The sequence below is a fragment of the Camponotus vicinus genome, unplaced genomic scaffold (assembly GCF_025532165.1).
Source record: "Camponotus vicinus isolate PSW18456_S1 unplaced genomic scaffold, iyCamVici1.0 SCAF_6, whole genome shotgun sequence".
Taxonomy (NCBI): Eukaryota; Metazoa; Arthropoda; class Insecta; order Hymenoptera; family Formicidae; genus Camponotus; species Camponotus vicinus.
The window spans coordinates 5,892,861-5,911,779 of NW_028141978.1; the positions used below are offsets into that span (position 1 = coordinate 5,892,861).

The window sequence follows — 18,919 nt, forward strand, 5'->3', positions numbered from 1 at the left end:
CTAATCTTTCTTATTTTTATATCTAAAAATATATTATACAAAAATAATTATAATTTAAATGTGATATCAAACATTATTATTTAGAGTTAAATTTTTATCATTTGTTTGTTTTCTCCAAAATTTTTAACTTGAGCTTTAATTATCAAACTTATTCTCTAATATCTTAAATGTTATTTCTAATTTAATATTGTATTATTAAATATATAATATTGCAATATTAAATTGAGGCTAATGTGTGTAATAATTATTGTATATTTATATAATATTTAGTTTTTAAAATTGCACATTTAATTATACATAAAAAATAGCGGTATAAATATATTATTCTTTTGCACTATATGTCGATACTCTAATTCTTTATGTGAATAAGAATGCTTTATTTAATGCTGTATTTAATTACATTTCGCAATTAATTAAACAGCGGGCAATAGAGAGCCGTATCGACACGCATACATTCCAGCACGAATCTTATTTGCAAGCGGAAGAGACTGACCGACTTTAAGTCTACTGACAAACACTATTCCCTCCACGATTCTCTTCGTAGTGTAGCAACGCATGACGATCGAGCAGACGTGTGCAGACGCGGTGACCGATATTGCACGGACAGATGCATTTGCGTATCAATGTCAATAATCTTTCCGAGGAGTGGCGTCGCGCGATAGGATTACAGAGTAGGAACCGCTCCACTTTCGACGATTATTCTCTCACGAACCTTTTAAATCCACCTAGCCTTAAGTCTCTTTGCGCGGCGCGTATGCAAATGCGTAGGTACCTATGCAAATGCCTCCCGTCTCTTTCTCTCCGTGCTATTTTTGTCGCGCGCCGACAAAAAATGCAGAATCGATAAAGAAGTGGAAATGTATCGGTGTTTATAAACAAAATTGTAAAATTTGAGAGAGAGAACGAGAGGACATTCAATATTATCGTCTGATTAGATATCTTTAATAGTTTTAAATTTAAAAAAGCGCCGTTGTAATCAATCGCAATTTTTGGAAGAGAAAAAATATTTACATTAATGTAATCGATCAAAAATAACAATAAGAACATTAAAAGAATATATTAACATATAAATATATTTAGGTCAATTGTTATTATTGTAGCAATATCGTAATTGCTTTTTTAAATTACTTACAATTTTTATATCAATTAGCGTATTACGTAATTATGCTAAAGTATCAATTGACTTACCGGGGAGAAGGTATGGGGCGAGGCTTGTCAAGCGCCAGATCCGAGCTGAGGGGTGAGTCGGGTCCGCGGCCGCTGGAAGCCCTAAAGAACAAACGAAATTATCATTAGTCAAGTTCCAAAGAAACCAATGGTCTATCTTATTGTAAGATTATTTTATGTCCAGCATCACAGTTCAATGTCCTTCAAAAATTAGTTAATTTATATAAGATCGATAACAATACAGCAGATATTTTTCAAATTTATTTTTCTGCAACAGAGTTCGATAAATGTGCCGATATAATATAATAATTAAGTGCAATTTCTTGAAAACTTTTACTAAAAAATCTCTAAAATAGTTAACGCATGTCCACAAATATATCTTAATTATTATATAACGATTATAATTCAAGAACACAAAAACAATCTATTTAAAGGACGAGTTTAAAATTTTTGACAGTACATTTTTTCGCGTTTCTAACACAATTTTCTCTTATAATTATAGAAATAATAAAACCACCATTCGATGTTTACAGATTAGAGATCTCGAGAGCCTCTTTATGACCATCCGGAGAAACACCATCCATATTCCTTGCACTTTCCATCTCGATCTACAACGTAATCACGACTTTGCGATTGAAACTAGGCGATTTAACATTCGCGCGCGTGGATTTACGGCGGCCGATAAACGATTAAAGAGAGAATCATTAGAGGGACTAGCGCATAAATACCGCCCGGAGATGCGGCAGTCACGATCGAGGTGCGCTTTCGCGCGCAAATCCGAGAAACTGCACCTTCCCAACGAGTATCACGTTCGTCAAACACTCGCGATGAAAAGCACGAGGCTCGGCGAAATGTCGCTCCGTGCATTGCACAAGAGCGGCAATTCCATTTGTGCATTACGACTTCGATATTCATATTTCATCGAGTCTGACCGCTCGATATCGACCGGTAATTCTGGCATCCGGCGCTTGACAAACTAGCCAGAGTCAGACAAATAATTCATAATCGCGAAATTTGACGGAATAATAATTCGATATATCGAATAAATATATATTACGGAACGCTAAATGTGTCCTGCAGCTGCAACGAATAAAATTAGATACCGCATGCGAATAAAACTGACAGAGAATTAAAAAATTTGAAAGCGAAATTTCCGTATTTTCCAAGTTTCTATGTATATATAAAACTGCTTATTCAATATAACTATTACATTATAAAATAGATTTATATTGAATAAAATAAGCTATAAATAGATTATTTTATGCATTAATTTTAGAAGCGATAAAAAAACACAACTGCTTATTCAATATAACTATTATATTATAAAATAGATAATAGATTTATATTGAATAAAATAAGCTATTGACTACTTTATGCATAAATTTTAGATGCGATAAAAAAACACAATGCGTTTCTCGCAACAGATGATCGTAAGAGAGATCACTGACGAGTGCAACATTAGATCGGGATGCGTCGCGACGAGAAACGTCACCGCGCAACCTCGATCCGCGACCATGTTTTGCTCTCTTCCCGCGATCTCTCACTTCCGCTCGCAAATCCTCTCGGACCGCCGCATTTGGAGCTCTTGGCAGCCGCTCAGACGTTCGCGATGAAATATCTAGCACGGGTGACTTTGATCTTCCACGGCGCGCGCTCGAAACGACGTAGACACGCGGGCGAACTCGTATACGTACGTACATGCGTGAGTGCGTGTTTACGCCCGCCCGCGAATGCGTGCGCATAACGCTCTGGGAACCAGGAAGTCTCGATGCGTGAGATGTCTCGATACAGGGTGTCGAGTGTCACGCGAATTCGCGAGGATAATTTCCTTGACATCGAATAAATTTAAGAATTCGCAAGTAAATACATTAAAATTGTAAAGAAACAATAGTAAATTTTCAAATAAATCAAAAATTATATTATTGTTATTAATATTAATATTTTATTGTTATTAATATTAATATTAATATTTAATATTTAATATTATTGTTATTATTTAGGAAAGGTTAGAAAAAAATATTTTTCTAATTTTTCTCTCAAATAGATATATCGTACATATTACAAGTATCGAATATATCATTTATAATTCATTTGAAATCTTACACACTGAGAAGAAAAAAGTTGTTAACTTGACCAAACCGTTCAATTAAATTATTATTTTTTTAATTGAAATATTGAAATATTTAAGTTAAACAGATGTCATGTTAGATATGTGTGATTTAATATGTATTATTTAATTTAAATATTTTAATATTTAATTTAAATATTTAAATATTTCAATTCAAAAAATAATAATTTAGTTAACGGTTTAGTTAACCATTTTTTTCTCTCAGTGCACACTTTGCAACAAGTATTTTATAACTGAATTCAATTTAAATAAAGACCGCGTGGGAGAGAGTTAATTGATTCGCTTCGATCGCACACCCGGTATAAGCATCGAACACACGCATATCCGTCGCGCGACAGCTGCGTCCATATGGAAGCGCGGCGAAATCTCGCTGACCCTCTTCTTCCTCGCATTCTCACGCGGAATGACACAGGGAGGGGGGAGGGAAGGAGGGAGGAGGAGGAGCGAGTGAATCACCCTCGCTGAAATTCTAAAAGCGCTCGTTTCCCAAAAGTCTATTACGGAGCACTTAGAATCATGCGCGCGCCACGGTATTTCTGCGTCCAACGCCAGATCCTCTCGACCGCGCTTCTGCGGTGATCGTTGCACCCGGTACACGTTGGCAAGCTACCTAAAAGTGCGTCGCCCGTGATTTACCGATTTGTTGACGTTCGATGGAATCCTCTTTTCTTTCGAGGAGGCTGAGCGAAAGAGAGCGATGCAAAGTCCGGCGATTAATTTTCCTTCCCGTTGTGCTTCAAGCGACAAGTAATAATTCCTTGCAATTCAATATCTAAATCATCTCATTTTTAGATTTTTTCTCGCTGTCTCTCTTTACATTTTTAACATTCCAAGATGCTGAAAAGCGAGTATTTTTCAGATTCATTTTAAGCAATTTTATCGGAGTAAAAAATAGAATTTTCTTTTCATAGTATTTCTCTCTTTTTTTTTAAAGAACGGGAAAAAATGCTAGTTGTATTTGCAACAACATAAAGTTTCGCTAGAAAAATATTTTTTTATAAAAGATCCAATAAAACACGTAATACGGCATGCAATAGCGGAAAAATGCTGTTTTCGCGTTAATATACTTGGCGCATCGGGAAAAAAGAGAGAAAAATTCCAACATTTTGAAATCTCTTCGCAAATGTTTCCCGATCTCTTCTCTCGTAGTAAAAGCCGCGCGAATGCATCTGAGAGGCAACTCTGCGCGAAACGTGCAACGGCACTTAGCAACGCCGTTTATCCTCTTTTTCAGCGACGCCCTTCGCTCTTTTATAACCTCGCGCAATTGTTGGATCGTTAAGTCGTAACTAAAATAAAAAGAAATAGAGAAGAGGAGAGAGAATGCCCCGAAAATTTACGGAGGAGTCGAGCAATCTGGGATTCGCGAATTAAGTTCATGAATTAAAATACAACTCGACAACACTTTGTCCACGTCATCGAGCACGAAAACGTCCCTCGTGCTCGAGAAACCTAATTTGTCGAGCGGGAATCGCTTTTACGTGCGTGTCGTAAAAATTGCAACGTAACGTCTCCCGTCGACGTCGGGAAACACGATGACCGAGAGCGAGTTATTTCGCGTTCGCCGCGCCTGACATTCTGCAACGGGAGTAAAAACGACGGAAGAGGCGGACGCCTTTGAAGAGCTGACGGAAAAATAAGATTACCGCCGGCAAAAATGCTGGCTGTATAACGATGGTATCGCACAGTCGCTGCGTTTTCGTTTGCAAAAAACCTGCGGCTCGACGCAACAATTTGAGGATAATCATAATTACATCGAAACGAGTTGCTTATCCAGCTCATTTAGCGCGTACATATGTTATAAAATTCTACATTAATTCAAGAATCGATTAAACATAAAAATATTTAAGTTTTAATATTTAATTTTTAATATTTAATATTTTAATTTTTTAATTTTTAATATTTTAATATTTTAATTTTTAATATTTAATTTTTAATTTTTAAATAAAAAATGTACAAAAAAGAGAGAAAGGTAGAGAGCTTTTAAAGTAAAATTAAATATATATATTAAATATCTTTTAAACAAAAAGAATTTTTTTTCTCTTGCAAAGTATATTTCTAAAGAAAGGTAACTTAAAGGGAATCTCTCCTTTAAGCAATCATTACCGTCGACAAACCAGCGAGACCATTCTTGATCGTGACTCGATTTTAGGAACGAGGGCCAATCGTAAATTTTCGACGCCTGGAGACTCGGATGACAAGGCAAGCGCGATTTACCGGAGGAATCGTAGCGCGCTCCTTCCTCTATTCGCGCAACGTAATCCGCTAGTAACCGAGGTACAGTGAGTGTCCGCAGCCGGTAACGGTACACCCATTGCGCGAATATTCCTCGAACGATGCCGGTGTCGGATGTGCACGTGCATTAGCGGAGTCCCCTACGTCTTCGCGATGTAACACTATATTCCTCTCCGCGCGCGACAGAGAGAGGGAGTGAGAGGAACACAAGCACGTCGAGACGCGCCGTTGCAGCTCGTGCAACTCGCTCGTGCACTAACGAGAACGCCGGAAGGACTCGCGATACGTACGTCTCAGCACGTGAGTTACGTTACCGTGTCTTTGCGAGAGGAGTATATTGTTGATTTGAAAGCAGGAAAACGTCATTAAAATTATTTCTCTGTCCCTCTGATCTCGTAGTCTTCTTGGCGTTTCAAAGGGTCATGAGTTTTTCAAATTAAATATCTTTTACAAAGAATTTGTCTTTTCTCTCGCATACAACAAGATGTGATAAAAATATGTTTCTAAGGAGGCATATCAAAATATACTTTTAACGAAAGAACTTAAAGATAGTCTTCTTAAGCAATGATTATCATCGAGAAATCAACGAGAATTCTTTATCGCGATTATAAGATTAATTCTTGATCGTTTTAAGAGCGATTAAATTATGTCTATATCTAAATAAAAATTATCTAAAATTCTGTTCAAACTGTAATAGTTTATAATATCGAGAAAATTATAATGAACTAGCGGATTTTTCGATGCGATTTATTTCTTTATATAATCAAGAAATTATCGACGAATATTAATATTGCGAAGAGGAAAGTTATTCTTTACAAAACTATACACATCAAAACTCGTTACAACAAGAGACAAAACAACCGCAGACATCGGCGTAATTTACCACATCCCATGTAAAATCTCGGGAATTATTAAATTTTCGCGCTCGGAAATCGGATTTTGTTCTTTTCCCGTCCATTTGTACGCGATAACTTATGAACGAGCCATAAGCCGGAATGTCGAATGACCATCGAACGGGGGTTTCGCATTCAGAGAGCGTGTACACCCCATGAAATCCCATACAATACCCTCCTCCTCCCCAGATCGCATCTCCCATGAGACTCAATCTTAACAGCTTGGAAATATTTCATAGGAGTCTGACTGAATATCTGTCGTCGACGACGAGATCTCATCTGGCCAGTCGCGAAAAATGAAATAATCGGCTTACGAAGTGAGAAACTCGACCTCTGGTGCAGACGACGGCCGCGGCCGTCGAGGACGAATGTGAAAAAAAAACCGCACTTCCCCTTTTTAATCCTCGAATGTGCGTACATATTCCATGCGACGATTTTTTATGTCGCGCGGATCGACATAAAAAAGTATTACTTCTCTCCGAGAGTGCTTCGTTGAAAATGTAATATTTAATTTTAATATTAAAGTAAAAAATACTTAGATTCCCTTTTCTCCGATAATATGTGTGAAATTTAATATGGAAAAGTTAACGAGTGAACTTTGTTCGACATATTAATTTTGCTTTTAGATTAAATTTATTATTGCGTATATTGTCCTTGATATATTAATTCTGCGCAATCAAACAAAATACAAGAGATAAATTCATTTCTCCGCTAAATATTATTTATTCCGGATTTATTATTTTCTCGTTCGGTAAAATCATGAATATCAATATATGCATCATCAAACAATCCAACGATTATTATGCCAGCATCGCCTCATGATAGTGATATCCTAAGTCTATATTTGGCTTTAATCGAAAGAAATACCAAAGTGCAAACTCTCGAGGGACGACTTCTAGCGAGAACACTTCCATTCTGTTTATTAAAATTCGCGTTTTCCCTCTCATGTGCTCTCAGTGCGTGTGACACTCGTAGTTTCACCAACCCGGGAAACCAGGACGGCGTGTACAGGAGACGGAAAGGGGGAAACAACGCCCTTAATGTATATTTTGTGCGAATCCGCGTTTTGAGGGAGGGGACACTTTGCGAGCGCGGATCGCGCGATAAAACGCGAAATGTTAAAAAACACCCTACGGTTTTCACTCTCCGTTATAAAGGGAACAATATTCACTGCTCTCTTCCCTTCTTCCATCACCCCCCCGTTCCCTCCCTTATTCACGCACAACGAAGCTCCCTTTTTCATCGCCCCCGATAAAATCGACAAGCGAGGCGCGACGGACACCTGCGATCGCGCGTTTCAGGAAAACGCACGAATTATGGAAATTATAGTGCGCGAAGTTATACAGATGGGCTCGAAGAAGCTTTTTTTTTCGGAAGATAAAATATCCCCGAAAGAGATTGAGATAGCAGGGTCTTCATGTTTAGCGAAGGAAAAAAGAGAGTGCTTTTAAATTCCATTTCGATTAAAATTGAATTTTTAAATGAAGTTAAATTGAAACAATTTTTAAACTCTCATTCAAATTTATGTATGTATATGTATGCGTGTATGTAATTAACCAATTGTAATTTTAAAAATCAGCGAGAGAAAATGGGAGAAAATTGTAAAAAATTAAATTAAATTGTAAAAAATTAAATTAAATTATTAAATTTAATATAATTATACAACTCTATAATTATATTACTTGTATAACGAATTACGCAACAAAATTTTTTATTTGAATGACATACTCATTATAAAAATTCTATAATATATGTATTAAACTTATTCACGTAATTCAACTGCTTTACAATATTTTTTACAAGGCTTTCTGTGTTACCCAAAATTTATTCTTGTTCCATCTTTGTTTCTCGATTATATTAATTATACCTGAAAATTAAAAATGACTAACAGCGTTGATTGTATTGGTCATAGTTAATAGCTCAAAATAATACGTCGTGTCGCCGCGTGAAAATTCGCATCGCGCCGATAATTCGAATACAACGAGAAGATGAGGTAGAGCCACATAAATAAGCGCATCTCACTCGCAAAACGCACCTGCAATACACAACTCTGCCACTATTTCTGATCGTGTACGACGCCCGCTTCGCGGACACTTCACGCACCGTTGAAACAACGTTATATTTATCGCTTCCTCGTGCTCGGGACGTTTCTTGGCTGCTCCTTCTCGTTCTGGGTCAAAAGTCTTGCCACACCAAGACGAGACTGAGGAAGCCGAGGGGAACGGGCTGTCTCGTGAGAACGAAATTCTCTATCGATGGGAACAACAAGCGTTCCAACGCAGGTGCATAATTCCCGATTTTCGCGGTTAACTCGATCTCCAGGAAAATAAATCAATACAGAAAATTTTAAATGCAGATGTCACATATACATCTTGGATCGAATAATAAAGATCCAAGTCAAAATATTTTGAAAAACAAATATTCATAATAAAAAAATATAGACATTTGATAAGAAAAATTTATGTTATAATTTTAAATAAGATATTGTTGAGAGCTAATAAAGTTTTCAAGTATTAAAGAACACAAAATCTTATAAATCAATATGTTTTAATACAACAATCTCTTTATAATTCAAATTTTAAATAATTAAAATATATTTTCTATATAAATAATATGATGAAATTTAAATAAAACGATTAATAAAATTTTCTATATAACAAAAAATAATATTTTCTGTAATATTTATATGCAACGTTTATTTTAACAGTCTACTTATCTAAACTTATTGCACTCAAGTTTCTACCGGACAATCGAATCGACAGACAGGATTCGAGAAAGCAAAGGCTTTGAAGACACATCAGTCTCCGATCTTAACGAGCTTCGGAAGGGAAGAAGTGAAAAAGAGGGCAACGATGACGAGTCACATAATACGACTCGCGTGAAGGGAAGTACGTTTGGAAAAATACTTTATACGATCTTCGAACGATATAGCTACTTCCGGCCGGATATGCCGCTCACGAATAACGCCTTTCGCCTGATGCGTTGGGTGGAACGCGAAATGAAGGGAGGAATCATCTTGCTATAACTCGCCCCCTTTTCTTTCTCTCTCGTGCCTTTCAACTTTACCTTGACAAACAACGCGACTTCGATCAGGTCGGATGAATCGACAGTTTTAGAACGTGCTCTGATGGATGACGCGAGTAATCAAGACACTCGAGGGCGGAATGTTTGAATAAAATATTGAAACTGCATATCATGGGTACTCTTTTAAAACTTATAGTACCGTGCTGCTAATTTCAAGTTCTCGTAGCTCGAGATCGGAAAACGTGATTCTCAATCAAAGACGATCAAAATTCACCATTTCGTTACTTTTACGATTATGATTTACTCATCGAAGCGTTTGCAAAGATCAATAAAGTAAAAAAGAATTAATCTGTTTTACATCTGTTACGCATAATTAATCAAAAGAATATTATCGAACATTATTCTTCATATTTTAATTATATATTTATGATGTAAATATTTTTTTAGCTTTACTATATTATAAATTTTTTATTGTTATATTTAATATACTTTTTATTAATTAAATTATTATATTTAATATATATATTTTTCGGCACACCATTATGCTCAACGCTTATCAGTTTATCGCTACTTAAACGCCGAGTTTATACGATGTGTTGGACAACGCGAATGGATTTAGTTCGCATCGTCGTCTTCCGCGTCATACGGAAATTGCGCAACCGGCTTTGCCGTGAATGAACTATGAGAGGTCAAACAGGTCTCGAGTCGTAGACATCCGTTAGAGCGGCACTGGCGGCAGCTTCGAAGAATCATACATCAGCGAATAATTATCGACGATCGCCGGCGCTCTCGCGATGATAACTTGTTGAAATGACAATAGGGAGGGGGAGGAGGGGAGAGCGAGTTGACGTGACGCGAGATGCAGAGCGTTGCGTCATGCAAATGAATCAAAGCGCGACGCTAGCGTCTGAATTAATTTTAGAAGCGTGGTTTTTTTTTCGAAATGTATGAATTTCTCATTCGTTGACGGAATCTTTCAAAGACACCGCTCGAGGTGCATCACCGGCAGATGAGAGCGCAGCGCGTTCCTTCGCGTTCCGGAAAATCTATTTCGGAGCCGGGACGCGCATCGCGAAACGTAATTACCGGCTGAATCATATGCGAGTGCCCGGTATAACCAGCTATAACTCTAGGCGAAGCCGATAGGCCTGCGAGTCGACTTGGCTCGAGTCGTGAGTCATTGCGTCGTTGACAGAGTCCGCCTCTCACAGCGGCTTCTCTATCCAGGCCAGTTATAAATTCACCCTCTCTTCGAGAACTCTCTCTCTCTCTGTCTCTCTTCGTTTTCTCCTCAAGATCTAACGAAACCGCATGCACCGGATTAAACTGGCACTCAACAAGCAGTGAATTCCATGGAGTTATGTCGGACGGCAGGAACGACGTTAGCGATCGGATTAATCGTCTCCTTGAGCCGGTAATTAAGTGCGACTCCGCAATTAAGCGCAAAAGTGCAACGCATGACAGGTGTGCCGTAATTGCCACGTGCGCTACTATTGCGCTCTCGTGATGAAATACGTGTATGCTACTTACTTGGAGAAACCACTCGACGAATAATATAATAGTCAAACATTCATTTTATGTCAATTGCAGATTATGAATTTCTAGCTTCAAGTTTCGCATTTCACAAGTGTCTCGCGAAGATATTTCAATCGATTAATTTCATCCCTATGAGAGAGAAAGAGATAGTGTTATGACTTTATTTATTTATGACTTTATTTCCATTAACAATATCTTGCGGTGAGACATTTATGCTGTCATTATTCTGTCAAATTTCAAGGCCAAAGTAAAAGAAATATCTCTTCCTCGCGTCCCGTAATGGGATAAATAATTACATAAGCGCAGGCTGTTTGCGAGGCGGATGCGTAGGCTTTTATTCATAGTTTCGCGGCCGATTATGGCGCAAGATTTATGCGCGGCGAGTCCTCATCTCGTCGTAATGAAAATCAAATTTGTAACTGCGAACAGCTTCTGCTCTTAACGAGGCAATATTCCAGCTATTGTCGCGGTCGTCCGAATAATAATGCTAAACCGGCAGCATCTCATCCGCTATCCCTCGCATATGCTATTCGGAAAACTGTGCATAATGTACGAAGAGATATTTATCGCGTGCTGAGATGTGCACGTGACAATTCACGCGACAGCCTTCCCCGAGAGCTCTCCCGTGGACAGGCTGAATTTTTTTTGCCAGTCGCCGGAGATAATTATAACTTTTCGAGCATCCGCATCCTCGGAGCAATGCGACACGAGCACGAAATGGAATTAAATTCGCGCACCGATCGGACTTTCATACGTTTCGCTTTTATTCTCTCGCTTGCAGAGTAAATAATTAAAAATAATTAATTAAGTAATTAAAAGGCAAGAATGTCATTTCATAGACCTTTTAATATATCGTTTCATGCGATAGTTTTCGTGGTTCTCTCTTTCGATTGCAGAGAGAAAGAATAATTCTCTTTTCCTATACAAGAAAATATATAATTTCCATTTATTTATATCTATAATTATTTATGGAAAAATGATTAAAATTTATGGTTGAACGTTTTCAATTTTTTAGTGAAATAATCCCAAACATGTAAAACAACTTTCTGTTGATTTTATTAAATTATCATTTCCACACATTGCTCGGTAACATTTATTATCGAAAATATTCTCTCTTTGTAACGCATAATTTGTATCATTAAATTCATTTCAATTCGCGTATATATATTCGATTTAATACTCTCAAGTACAAAAAGATTAATACCGATGGAAACTTTTATATATATCATTTTGAAAGAAATCATTTTCTCCACGAAAAAGTCAAATCCAGCGGAAACCTCAAGTCCGCGCCACTCTATTCTCCGGGTAGCAATAAATTCACCGGTAGAGGATTTTATATGATGCCGAGAGAAAGAGAGAGAGACAGAGAGAGCCCCAATTCGTGGGATTCGCGTCCGAAAAGAAAAAAGGAAACGGACGGAATAGCGCGGATTTATCGCACGTGGATGGTCGCGATTCGGATTTTTACGCGCGCCGTCGAATTTCCCGAGGTGCGTGAGAACCTGGCGTGTTACGGATCTTCTCTCGTCGTCCCTCGTTCGCGGAGAAAAATATCCGGTGAGCATCCGTTGCCGCAACGACCGGCCGATCGCCCAGGCTGGGGGCGAATTTATCGAGTACAATTTTCCACGCTCGCTATCCGATCGAGCTTATGCCCGTGCACGTAGGTACGAGAGACGCGTATACGTACGTTCGCTAGGCATTACGGGTGCGTGAGAGCCGCGTGGGTGATCTCCCACGCACCGGGCCAACTGTTCCGTTTGAATATTTATCCGAGTCACGCCGACGACGATCGAAGGAGAATATCAGGCCTGGGGAAAAAAAAGAAGCGCTTATACGTGCCTCGAAAACTGGTCGCGTTCGTCGTACGCGACTCGATAAGCCTTTTAAACATGGCTGAAAAGGTGCCCACGAATGCCCTTGGCGTTCATATTCGTCGGACGTACCGTGTGGTCCACCGGTGACATTTTGGCTGACCAAGCGGACTAGTTTTAGTACAATGAGCCGGTCGCAGAGCGTGTCCTCAATGGTTATGGAGACCATTGGTACTGCGATCAATGATGCTCAGGTTGAAAATAGACTAGGTATTCCCGGACAATAAAGAGGTAGGGAATATGGTGTCCCAAGTCGTATTTCTCAGCCGGCTAAAAGGCATCTCTTTCAATCTCGTCGTAAAAAATTTCGCTCTCCTGTTACTCAAAATATATATATTTTATTTATATAATATTTTCGCATATTTTTACAAAGCATGTATAAATATATATTTGCAATTTACAATATTTATATATTTCTTTTGATTGTATATATTAAAAGTAATGTGTATTATTATATATTTTAGATATAGAAAAAAGAGAAAAAATTCCGCTTTAATTTTACGCATGACAGCAATAAGAGCAGTTAAGAGCAGATTAACAATATTCTCTGAACCGTAATTTTAGCGATGACGATGGGAGAGGAGAATTCAGTTTAGCGCCATTAATGCCAACCGATTATGGTACATTAGGGAGGAGAGCAGGCTGCAGGTTGATTAATTGAATTTTCTCTCTACATATTATAAATCATCTTCTCTAGAGAGAGAGAGAGAGAGAGGAGGGGAAGGGTGGCATCGCTTAAGTCGAGATTAGTTAACGTAACTGCAGCTGAGCCTAAACGGATTGGATTACGTAACGAATCCAAGCGCATCTCATTATCTCGATTAAGTGTTACGATCGTGATACAATAGTGCGCCAACCGCATATAATGTCCGTCTGTTATGAGATATTATTACAGAGAAAAAGCGGCACAATACGCAGATGGAAATAATGCAACGCTTATGTAACGCGAATTCGAGTACTCTGCGCACGCGATGCGCGATTCGGTTACATTACGTTACATTACGTTAACCGAACATATCAGACATCCCCGATTTCACTTTCTCGCTGATGACTCGCGCGCGATTCGCTCTTTCGCTCTGAAATTAAATTTCTTACCCAAATCATGCGTCAAATTTGCGCCGCAACTTTACAACTGTCGATCGCATTAAAAACGAGAAAATCATCGTATCATCTAATATTTTACATTTCGTTCCAATATATTTTCCCGACTGTTCGCAGGGGGATTTAATAGCCTCCCAGAGTAAATATCCCCGTCGAAACCCATCCATCTAGCTACACTTTCAGAGAGACCGCGACGTCAGGTTCCTTCCCCGGGAATAATCCGAGAATAGTCCGGATCAAGGGCTCCCTCCTGCCCTCTCCCGACGGACAATCGCGCATACCTGATCGCCCTGAGGTACCAAAGCGCGGACTATCCTGCGCGCTTCGTGCAGCTGCGCCACGCAATCGGCGAGCGCACTCGCGGCGCGGTCGTTACTCGTCATTACGGAGTTACATGCTCGAATGGCCGACGTTACAAATTACAGAGACGGCCAACCTGCTCCTTCTTCCCCGTTCTCTCTCGTCTCTCTCTTTCTCCTTCCCTCCGCTAACTGCCGCTCGCGGATAAGCGATGATGACGCCGACGATGACGACCACCGCCGTCCCTCTTACGCTCCAACGTCCGTCGAAATCGCACGAGTATTGTTATCAAGATTATCCTCGCGTTCGCGGCGACTCGCCAAATTAAGCGAGACCGCGCTCTCGTGACGGCCCCTCCAGCCTCGCCCGTTTTCTCGCCCTGCGAGGATAATCCCCGGCGTTATAAGGGACGGCAATATACGTCAGATTGACGTTCCGCGCCGCGATACTGTTATCCTCGAGCTCTTTGTAGAAGAAGGTAGAATAGAGATAATTGCGATAACAATGCGGCGAATGTGTAACGCACGCGACGCGACGGTTATATCGTGTAATGCATTTGCGGCGTGATATTAATTTCATATCGGGCAATTGTTTACGGATTCGTTACGACTGTTAATTTTATCCACGGAAGCTGCCGCGCAATGTTTATGTTTAACCGAGCGTATATGTGATTAAGCTTGTCATTTATTGACCCAACGTTGAATCCTAACTTTAATCGCGGGATTTCGAGCTAACGGAGCTGTAGCTTTAGCGCGAGAGATTATTTGGACGAAACTTCCCGTGCCATTAACGACCGATAACGATCTCCTCTCTCGCGGGACATTATAAACCTCGATTATATGTATCTTCCCTGGGTCTCTCCGAAGTGTATTAAACTATTTTCTTACATGTGCGATGTAAATTAACGGCTGCGGTATAATAATACGACGAGTAACACGATTATTTCTTGGAATAATTTATTACAAATGTAATTTTTAATTTTCATTTAATATTTATTATTTATATTATATTATATTATATTTTATTAATTAATTTATATTATATTATTTATATTATATTTATTATATTATATTTTATTATTTATTTATATTATATTGTTTATATTATATTTATTATTTAATTTTTATATTTGCTTCTCTCTCTCTCTCTCTCTCTCTCTCTCTCTCTCTTAGTATCAATATGGCAAATATGGCAAATATAAACTTGCTTTTATTTATATTTAATTGTCATGACATGTAACCGCAAGTATTGAAAATTACGATCCTTCAAAATATTCCTGCCAATGAAATCCGCGAATTTATTTTGAAAATTTCGATTTACAATCAAAGATATTAATTTTCATTTTTTAAAATTCAACACTTAATTTTTATCTTTTGTGAAGTATTACTATCTTTCTGTTACACGTGAGATGAATATTTTATGTCATCTTATGCCTGAGTATTATCCGAAGCATATAATTACTCTCGATTTATCCTACAATTACAGGATTGCACGCAGTTTGCACTCTCGTGCATTAACGCGGAACGAATGTCGGGCTCGTCATCATTTCTGAGGAAGATACCGAGACAGGAAACGCGAGATAAATGACAAGGATGTATATTCTCGCTCTCTGTCTCCCTCCCTCCCTCCTTCTCTTTTCCTTTGTCTCTTCCTTCCTCCGCTCCCTCTGGTTTCGATACCAAACACAGAACGGAATTTCCACGGAGATGCTTTCGCGTAACTTCATTCGACGAGCAACGTCCCGATGGATTTGCCGCTTGCGCCATCGTTCGCCGCAAGCTCGCCGGTCCGTGTCTAATTAGTAATTACGATTCATGAGAGTAGGACGGTCGGGGGCGGACGGTAGCGAGCTCCGTTAATCCCATAGCTCTCCTTGTTACCACTCGCCCGAAATCGCTCACGAGAGCAATTGTACACGCGCGCGAAACGAGCTACTAGCTACGAATGTTCATTCGCAAAATTAATATGATGCCGTTGTTGAACTCGCGATAATAAACGCGAGTAATCGCGCCCGGTAGTTATCGATCATTTTTTCGATTTTAATAACGAGAACGCGTGTAAAGGGATGTTTTACCACCCCGTGGGAGAGATTTACCTCGCCCGGGTTTATTTCGCGAGTTTCCTCTTGCTTTACACTATTAAAGGAAACTTTTAATTTTCTCCGCAAACAGAGAGCGCAATTTTAATCTTTCCCGAAGATTAAAATGCGATTTTAAATTTTGCTTAACGAGCGAGGATTTGATATCTCTGTTACCGCAATATGTAAATGTATTTATCCCGTGACTAGTGTACTATGCAAATAAAAAGTCGGGATGTTGGTTTTGCATATGTTTGCTCTCTGTTACGGCAGCGGTTTCCAAACAGTGGGCACGACGTTCCCCTCTTTAGGGATGAAAAGCAAGAGTACGCGCGTAACAAAATCACGATAGAGGAAGCTGGTCCTTTCCCACGGGGGAAGAGAAATATTGAAATTATGAAAATTTTCAATGCTTTAAACGATACTACAGATTCAATGAATACATGAAATCAACTTGTAAATTAGATAAGTCGTCGAATCGACGCGATTTACACTGATTAAAATTTATGAAAATTGCGCTATTGAAAGACACACAAATGCAATTTTGAAATAAATTTGAAAGATTTATCGCGCAATATTCAAGCCTAAATAAATATCTTCCCTAGATAATCAAGACGTAAAATCGAGCGCGATTCGACGCTTTGAAGTCGAAATGTGGCTGTACAAAATGCGGTTCGTGTCATGTAAAGCAATAATCGTGAATGTAGACATAGCGATTTACACACCAGTCACGCGCCACCCACTAAACCGTTCGTTTAGGACTTAGCGGTTATCCGCGTTGCGACTCTAACACAGAGGAAGCTTCTTACCTTATTATATTGCGATCGGTGCATCCGCAAGTTTATTCGCCGTTCCATCGTAACTTTACATAAGCTCTTTACGAATATACGTGCAACGTGCAATAGTGCAGTGTTTCTCAAATCTTTCCCACTAAGTGCAAATTTATTTGTCTTCGCAATTTCTTATCGCTTTTAGATTTAGATAAGCAATCGTTAAATTTCGGTAAAGGACATTGATACATCCAATATAAAAATGCAAAAATGTAGAAACGTTTTAATTTTAAATAAAGGATTAATAGAGGATAAATAAAGGAAAGAATTTTAATTTGCTCGAAATTAAAATTTCACATATACAGTATGTCTCCACTGTGAAATTAAAATTTCACATATACAGTATGTCTCCACTTAAATCAGACATACTGTATATAGACAAATATTAAAATTAATCGACTAAAACAAAGAGACATCAAAGGCCCGAGACTACATATTATGGGACATTCTGTATAATGGTCTAGAGATCGATTTCCTGTCATAACATTCCTTGAGCGCGCGAATGGTTTCCTGATCAAAGGCCCACCGGAACATTGCGTGTCTCGTGTGGTTCATACGCGACATGTGTTGGCGATGCGTGTGCAAATTCGATATCTCGACGGGCCACACACAGCTGCGACCCGTACCTTCCAAAAGAAAAATCATCCCGTGGAATTGTAATACGGTCGATTAAGCGCTGCTCGACGAGGAAAACATCGGACACGGTTGATCGCGCGAAAAGAACGTTTTCATTAACGAGCAATTAAGAGTTTAATTACAATCCTAAAATCGTTTGATTGTTCATTGAGCTTCATTCTCTCGTGTCCTTCGCAGTTTCTCCATTTTATAAAAAGATTATTACATTGAATATAAAAGCTCGCTTACCATTCTGCTAAGATTGTGCAATTATGTTGCCTCATTCAGCGAATATAATTTCTCAATAACAGAAAAAATAATTAAAAAAGTAAATGAGATGTAAAGTAAAAATATGAAAACCGACGTCCTTAGAATTCGTGCGACTAAATAGAAGCTAAAATAATCTGATTGAAAAGAATGCATAGGTGAAAGATAATCGTCAAATTTAAAAATGCCGAGCATACATGAGAATTTCGCCATGACGTGATACATGAAATGTTTGGTGCTAAAAATTGCGCGTGTAACATTACGTCCGTACATTTCATCTTCCATAAAAATGTGATAGATAACAAATAAACAAACATCTATCTTTCGATATTGCATGGAAATCGAAATGCGATTCAACTGGTATAGGATTTTTTCCGTAGACGCGCGACTTCGGCGCGAAAATTTTTCCAGACAGATCGATAAATTAAGGCGACGACAGATTACGAGACACGTAGCGAAACTGGTTCGATAAAAGCATTCATTTTAATTAAGGTCGGCCGCGCTCTCTGTCGCCGGTGCTTTCAGACGTCAATCTGAGTCAGCGTCGTTATCAGCAGTTATGTCAATGCGTTGCGCAACCGCGTACTTAGCTCGTGAAATACTATGGTAGACCGTCTCGCATCGGGGATTAATGGTGCCCGCTCCTGGAGGACTGGCGCCGCGTTATGACAGCGTACTAGAGTACAATATCGACACTTTGATCGGGCGAGATTGAGCACGCCGGTGTTTTTACGACAGTTCTCGAGTAGATTATTTTTATCTCGGCGCGATTCCGCGCGAGGGTATCGTAAACACGCTGCAAATGCGCAGCGCGCGTTGCGCTATAAAAGCGACCCATCAAATTTCAAATGCAATATTTAAAAAATGCGTCG

The 18,919-nt window shown here is 38.9% G+C and overlaps 1 protein-coding gene across 12 annotated transcripts in view; it reads right to left on the bottom strand.

Annotated features, from left to right (window-relative positions):
• The window catches only part of LOC145972801 (uncharacterized), a 231,699-nt gene that overhangs the window by 139,924 nt on the left and 72,856 nt on the right, over nucleotides 1-18,919 (bottom strand). For 11 of the 12 annotated variants that reach the window (XR_014439291.1, XR_014439290.1, XM_083101753.1 and 8 more), the window contains exon 3: nucleotides 1,189-1,269. The exons of the other annotated variant lie outside the window; for it this stretch is intronic. Coding sequence is in view for 9 of the 11 variants with exons in the window: in XM_083101753.1 (XP_082957879.1) it covers nucleotides 1,189-1,269 (81 nt within the window). In the remaining 2 variants the exon portion in view is untranslated. The remainder of the gene's footprint in view (nucleotides 1-1,188; nucleotides 1,270-18,919) is intronic. 12 annotated transcript variants of the gene reach the window in all.